General features: G+C 49.5%; 1 protein-coding gene across 1 annotated transcript in view; it reads right to left on the reverse strand.

Annotated features, from left to right (window-relative positions):
* Window positions 1-7437, reverse strand: part of OTUD5 (OTU deubiquitinase 5) — a 26728-nt gene extending 19291 nt beyond the window's left edge. Inside the window, exon 1 of the mRNA XM_077752956.1 lies at window positions 7358-7437. Within this exon, the coding sequence (XP_077609082.1) occupies window positions 7358-7381 (24 nt within the window). The 5' untranslated portion in view covers window positions 7382-7437. The remainder of the gene's footprint in view (window positions 1-7357) is intronic.
* Between the last annotated feature and the right edge of the window lie 230 nt (window positions 7438-7667).

Raw genomic sequence — 7667 nt, forward strand, 5'->3', positions numbered from 1 at the left:
TCAGAAGGGCCCCTACATATGTATCCAACAAAAGTTTACCAGGCAGCTGGTAAGTTAGACCCTGTCTATACTAAGGCTGGCAATGAGGACAGAGAAATGAATCAAACTTGGTCTCTACTCGATAAGCTCACAAACTGCCAGGGGTGGAGAAACAGGGAATGACCACACAAAGTGTGAGCAGGGCAGTGAAAGAATTGAACACACGGTGCTACGAAACACAGAGGAAGGGACCTGGCCAGTCATTAAGGCTGGCACCTGAGCAGAGGTGCCAGCTGACCAAAGGATTAAAACATGTTTGTTAACTGGGTAAGAAATCACTTCTAGGGACACCTGGCTGGCTTGTTTGGAGGAGCATGTGACTCTTGGTCTTGGGGTTGTGAGTTTGAGCCCCATGTTGGGTGTAAAGATTACTCAAATTAACTAATTAAAAAAAATCATTTCTGCCACAAAGCACCAGGGACGCCAAAGGACCAGCAATGACTCCAGCACAGCTGAAGTCGGGGGGTAGGACTCTGCAGGTAAGCAGGGTGGGGCCAGGAAGAAAGATGAACTCATATTAGCCAAATGCCTGCACCATGCCAGGTACCTGATGCAAAAGGTGACTTTATTTAATTGTTCTCACCACAGCCCAGCTGCCAGTGAGTATTATCCTCATTCGACAAAGGCAAAAGAGCTGGGGTTTGGGCACCAGCAAAGCCTAGTATAGAGGTCATAGGAGAGGCCTCATGAGCCACAGCATGGAGACATACCTGGCAGCCCATCCTAGGAAAATCCTGGTTTGTCCCTAAAAATGAAGTCAGCCTGAATCTGGAGGCCAGACCACAACCTACCCACTGGCTTTGGCACCAGCAACCTTAAGGGCTTGGACTCTGACTGAAACCGTGCCTTTCCCTTTGGGGAGAGAAAACAGGAGGTCATGGTCCTGAGCTCCAGGAGCCTCTAGCATAGTCTCCTCCTTCCCTCATTTGGACAGGAGCCTCTGAGAAAGATGCCAACTTGGGAACGGTTTAGGAAAGTGGCTCAGGAAGGAAGGCTGGTGGGAGAGGGGGCGGGGGCTAGCCCTGCCATTGCTAGGTCTAAGTTACAATGTTCTAGCCTGATAAAGTCAAGTCCAGATCCTGAATCTTACAAGGCCACTGCTGAGCCTGTCAGCGAGTCCCTCCCATATCTCTGAGCCTCCATAAGGGGGCTGGACAAAGTTCTCTGACATCAGGAGGTTCCAGGAGCAAGACTTTGCAACCTACTGATCCAAAGGCCCAAGAGAAGTTGAAGCAGATTGTGGGACCCAACTGATTTAGGTTAAAACCCAGCTCCACCAATTATTAGCCATGTGATGAACCACTCTGAAAACTCCACAGTATTCCAATCTGTGAAATACGATAGCAAGCTTCCCAGTAATAGGGTCACTGGACAGACTCCAATATTACATGACTTTAGCCAGTAGATTAGCACTTAATGGATTCCCTTCTTCTCCCTGGAAGGGAAACAAGAATACCTCTACAGTACACTGAATGATAACCACCCACAGGTATCAAAGGCCCTAAACCTGGAAACTGTAAATGGTACTTTGTAAGGAAAAAGGGTCTTTGGGTGTGATTAATGGTCTTGAGGTGGGGAGATTATCTTGAAGTATTCAGGTAGGACCTAAATGCAATTCCAAGTATGAGGAAGACCTGACACAGAAGAGGAGACCACACATAAACAGAGAGAATGGTACGAAACCAGGCAGAGGTTGGAGTGATGTGATCACAAACCAAGGAACACTGGCAGCCACCAGAAGCTGGAAGAATACTGGATTCTCCTTAGAGCCTCTGCGGCAAGTGCAGCCCTGCCAACAGTTAGATTTTGGCCCAGTGAAACTGGTTTTGGACTTCTGGCTTCCAGAACTGTGAGAGAATACATTTCTGTTGTTCTGAACCACTCAGTTTGTGGTAATTTGTCACAACAGCCACAGGAAACTAATACAATTCGCTTGTAGCACTCCCTGGTGTGAGCCATGAGGCAATATGGCATGGTTCCCTTCCTGTAGCATCTACCTCTCTAGCATCCCCCCAAGGAGAGGATTAGAATGAAGGCAGCAGGGGCCTGGAACTCCCTCTCCCAGTCTGGGAAGCTGCTGACCCTGCCTATCAGTGAATGAGCTGCCACTGAAGACAGAGGGGGCAGGGGAAGATGGCAGCAGCAGTGGCAGCTCATGGGCAGATGTCGTCCAGAGCCCGTGGCCAAGAAGTGTTTAGTATTCTGGCCTTCACAGCTCTGTCCCAGGAAGTCTGATGCCAAGACCACCCCTCTCTCCCCCCAAATCACCCAGGAACACTGGCTCAGCTCCATGGGCAAAACACAGGCAACCCATCCAATGAAAAACAGAGGCACACTGCTCTCTAAGGAGCAACACAAGCTCTCCAGGGTGAAGGAATGGGAAAAGAGCAAGGCCCCAAACCTACTGTCGGGCCACTGAGGGGGCAAGCGGAGGGGCTGCATTAAAAAACAAAGATTCTATCATTCTTCAACAAAAAGAAATGAAAAACTGCTGCATGCTACAACACGGATGAGCCTTGAAAAGAATATGCTAAGAGGAAAAAAAACCCAGATACAAAGAACTGCATGCTGTAGGATTCCATTTCTATGAACCGTTCAGAATTGACAAATCAATCAAGAAGAAAAGTAGATTAGTAGTTGCTGGGGCTGGGAGGGGATGGGGGATGGGGATGGTGATGGTGCAGGGTTTCTTTTGCAAGTGATGAAAATGTTCTAAAATTGATCGTGGTGATGGGTGCACAACTCTGAATACACTAAAAGCTACTGAATTGTACACTTTTTTTTAATTAAAAAATAATGTTTTTATTTATTTCTGAGAGAGAGAGAGAGAGAGAGAGAGAGCGCGAGCGCGCGCGAGCGAGCATGAGCAGGGGAGGATCAGAGAGAGAGGGAGACACAGAATCCGAAATAAGCTCCAGGCTCTGAGCTGTCAGCACAGAGCCTGACACAGGGCTCAAATTCATGAACCGTGAGATCATAACCTGAGCCGAAGTCAGATACTTAACCAACTGAGCCACCCAGGCACCCGAGAACTGTACACTTTAAATTGGTGAATTCTATGGTGTGTGAATTATATCTCAATAAAGCTGTTAAAATTAAACAAACCCAAGGGCTTACAGCACTGGCAGAGGAGAAGGAAGCCAATCATTGCTTGAGACCTCGTAACACACCCCCATAAGCCAACGGGCCTTCCCTAAAACTTTCAAAATGGGTAGGGGGAGTGGTGAGCAGGGAATTAAGAGATTACAACCAGCTTCTGAGAAATGAGTCCAATCTCCCTCCTCATTATTACCCATTTCAAGGCTGCAGAAACTAAGGCCCAGAAAAGAGAACTGCCTGAAACATACAGAACTCAAACCCAGAAGGCCCAGGCAGGGACCACTTCCTGCTATAAGACTCTGTCTCCCCACGAAACGAACTGGAAGGTTCTTAGATGCCAAACAAAGGGTCTTTGCTAACAAAGCTTGATTGTTACAAAGCCTCCTAGGAAGAACCTAGATTGTCCTGGGGAAATTGCAAGAGAAGAAATCGGCCAAGCTCTGAGGTGGGCCAGGCACTCATACACTCCATAACCCCAAGCATGGGTGGACTTTTTGGGGAAAAAGAAGGAAACTGAGAGTTTGCCTGAAGCCATAAAACAGCTAAGCAGGAGACCCTAGGGTTTTAAGTCAGGCGTGCCCAGCTCCAAAGCCCCAATTTTTCCACATAGCCATACCTCCACACCACCCAATAGGTCCCCTGACGGGGAACTCCCACGGTTATTCACCATAACACAGCTGGGCATAAATCACTGCCTGCCAACTCTGAACCTCACACTCAACAGGCACTTGTCCTGCCCACCAAGCCTGGGTGGCTGGGAGGGAAGAGACGGGCAAGGGAGAGAGAGGAACTCCGTTTTTCCTCAAAAGACACCCATCATTCTCTGTCACCTCCAAGTCCCAAGGGCTTTGGTATGAGTTCCCTAAAATCCCAAAGCTAAACGACACTTCACCAGCTCCTGACCTGACCAATGAGGAAACCAAGACCCAGAGAACGCAGACCTAACTATTCTGGTTCATCCAGCAAAGCTCCAGCAGAGCCAGAGTGGGAACCCAGGTACTCTGGCTACAGTGCCAGGCCCAGCATCTCTGACCACTTCAGCACCGCACAGCCCATTCTTAAAATGCTCTGTGGGGTCCTCAAGCTCAGAAGACTTTACAAGACATTCTTTTTACAGGGTAGATTTGGTAAGGCAGCCATGCCTGGAAAAGAAACCCGACATCACCACCTCCCCAGCACCAGGACCCCAGGGTGGCAAAAGGGCTCCTAAAATCAGTAATGGTAGTCACAGCATTCAAACAGACAGGAAGTATGAGTAGTCAGAACAAGGATTCACCATCTGGGTTTCCTCTCACCAACTTATCTCTTTCCCATGGGATCTAATGGGCCTCCAAGGCTACAAATGCCCTAGGTGACAGTTCAGGATGAAGACTGGAACAGCAGGAAGAATCTCCCCTCTACTCATCCCCAGAAAGCCCAAGTTGGACCAGCTGAGGCAGGGAGAAGCATCTTATTCTCCTTTTGTCCCAAGAAGTGTGAAGACAGGAAAAGTCTTCCCCCTGTCATTGGGAAGGCACCATGCAACCACAGAGTTTTACTTCCATGAATGTTCTTATGGGAACAAGTATGGGGGAGGGACTCCCAGCCTAGAAGATGCAAAGGGGGTGTAAGGAGATGTCTTTCTAGTCACCTTAGCAGCACACAACTTTCTTCCTTCATATCCCTGGGATAAGGGATGTAGCACTCCATAGTACTACAATCGGAGAGGAACAATTCCTGGCCTTGACCCTGCAAGCCCAGACAATTTATTCTACCTGTAGTTGTAAAAGGTAGAGAGAGCAAGGACAGGGGGCTCAAGACAAGGCCCTGGTCCCTGTGAAGTGCAGAAAGATTTATCTAAATCAAGGGGAAGAGGAATATGGGTAGAGAATTTCCCTCGAGTAGGGATGTCTCCAGGAAGAAGCAAGCTTATTGGAAGCAATTCAGGAGGCTCAGAATATTTCCGATCCTGGAAATGAGAAGCAAACAGAGTTGGGTCAGGAAGAGACTCAAGAGTATCTCTTAGTTCTTGAGGGGAGTCCTCAGCCCTCAAATCCCCAGTGCCTGGCAGCCTTCTCATAGAAAGTAGGAAGATCTTCCCGGCCTGTGGGGGCTCAGATAAGGGGTTCTTATAACTATATAGCACCTGGGTCTTTCTGTGCAAGCCACACTGGAGAGTCCCTCTCCCTGATAAGAAAGGATTGTCTGGTTGTGGGGAGGGGGAGAGGGCTTCATACCCAAGGGGGACTCGGGTCCCTCCTCAAGATAAATGATTTCTGGTCCCTGAGGAGTAGCTTGGGCCCCTGAGTAAAGGCTCAGATTCTTCCCTCAGAATCCTGTCCTATCCAGGTCCCCAAGGGGAGTGGGAAGTTCTCAGAATTTAGTTCACAAATGGTCTGAAGCCCAAGTCCCCAAAGCAAGAAAAATCTTAGGTCCCTCAAAGGGGCCTATAACGGGTATACCAATGCTATCTAAAGTGAGGTGACAATCAGTACTTTCAGGACAGATTCAGGTCTCAGGTCCTAAGGTGGGTGAGGTGTCTCATGTACCTGAAAGAAAGTTTAAACTGTTAGGGTGAGACTCAGGACCCTATTCTCCAGGAAGTCTGTGTCCATGCCCCCAAGGGTCTTGGGGTTCAATTCTGAGTCTTAAGGTGGAACGAGTCCTCCTGTCCCTGTAGAGAACCTTAAAGTCCTTGAGGGGAAAAGCTCAGACCCCATCTCTAGAGACACACCAGTCACTGGGGGGCACTGACGGATCTCTTGTCCTTGAGGGCAAGCTCAAGTGTCCTTGGCACAATGGGTCTCAGGCCCTTGATCCATGGAAAGACCTCAGGCTCCATCTCTGGGACTCCATGCTGCCCATGTCCCCTGAGGAGTGGTATCAGGCTACGGTTCCCAAAGCAGGGATCTTACATCCCTGACAAAAAGCTAAAGCTCTTGGGGCAGAGGGTACTCAGATCCCCCATGTTTCAGGGGGAGAAGGGGTTTTTTTGCACCCAAGGTATGTTTCAGTTCTTCATAATTAGGGTAGAGGAATTTCATACCCCTGTGTTTGTGTGGGGGGGGGGGTGTCTCAGACCCCCAAGGAGAACACTCAGATACCAATCCCTGAGGAGAAAGGACCTCTAAGACCTCACCTTGCCTGGGACCTCCGTGGAGAGGGGGTATCCATGTCCTGAAGAGGCTTCAGACCCAGTCTCTGCAAGCCCCAGTTCATAAGCAAGAGGCTCTTAGGCTCAAGTACCCAAAACAGTGAGGCTTATTTTCTTGAAGAAAGGCTCAGGCTGGGGAGGTGGGGGAAGAGCTGAAGGTCTATCACTTAAAAGAAGCTTAAGCTCCGAGAAAAATTCAGACTCTTGTCCCCAAGGAGGTCTCAGACCACTGAGAGGAAGCACAGACCCCTGTCACCTGGAAAAGAGATGAATCTCATGTACCCTAGTAGTTTCTGGTCCCTGAGTGTTAGTTTTGGCCCTTGTCCTCAAGGGGAAGGGAATCTTACCTCCCTGAAAATAGTCTTATTTCCCTGAAGAAAAGCTAGAAGATTCCCTTCTCTAAAGGGAACGTGTTTACGTGTGTGTCAGGTGTTTTATTCTAAATGACAGAATCTTAGGCCCTTGAAAGAAGGCTTAGTACCTTTAAGGCACTCTCTGGAATCTAAAGGATTCCATTGGAATCCATGGAATAATCTTGTGTTTACTCTCCCCTGAAAAGGAAGTGGGGGGGGGAGGGTTGTCCTGTATATACTGTCTCAAACTCCTGAAAAAAGCTTAGATATCTTGGGGACACTCAAAAATGCATAAGCTTTCCATCCCACGTTGTGTTCCCTTGAGAAGGAATCTTAGATCCTTGTCCCAGAGGAAAGAAAATCTCAAAACACTGAACGTAAACCAAGGTCCCCCGGAGTCACGAGACTCCCCTCCCCTCTCAGGTGGCATTCCCACTACTGGCCCCACACGAGGACTTCTCAGGGCCCGAAATAATGGCTATGGGTCCCAGAAAAGACCACGGACTCCATCGTTAAGTCGGCCATCTTATCTGGGACTTCTAACCCCCAAGCCCTTGGTGAGAGGCGTGGAAGAGAGCGTCTTAGGGCCCTCGCACCAGAGAAGAATGAATGCATCGGCCCTGAGAGAAGACGTAGGTCCCATGGGGCGACCTCATACAGCCTTCCTTGGGTCCCTACCCAGTCTGGGGATCCCACCCCCCACATTCACTCACCTATCACTCCCAGCCCATACCTGCTCAACGGTTGCAGGGTCCATAGCCTCGATGCGAGCTGCAGCAGCTTCATACTCGTCCTCGCTGTTGTAACCCGCGCCGACNGATGAGGGGGCTACTGTGGTGCGCGAAGCACGACGGGATCAGCGGGACCCGGATAAAGAGATTGAGGCACCGGTTCGAGAATCGTCGGTGGCGCGCAGATCACGGGGCAGGAAAACCCGGATGTGAAGTCCTAGATGAAGACACCGCGGCGAGTTTGTCGTAGACTTCTCTCCAAGTCCACCAGGTTTACTGCTATGCTCGCTCGTTCCGGCCTGCCGCTTCAAA

The sequence above is a fragment of the Crocuta crocuta genome, unplaced genomic scaffold (genome assembly GCF_008692635.1).
Source record: "Crocuta crocuta isolate KB4526 unplaced genomic scaffold, BGI_CrCroc_1.0 scaffold943, whole genome shotgun sequence".
NCBI classification, from domain to species: Eukaryota; Metazoa; Chordata; class Mammalia; order Carnivora; family Hyaenidae; genus Crocuta; species Crocuta crocuta.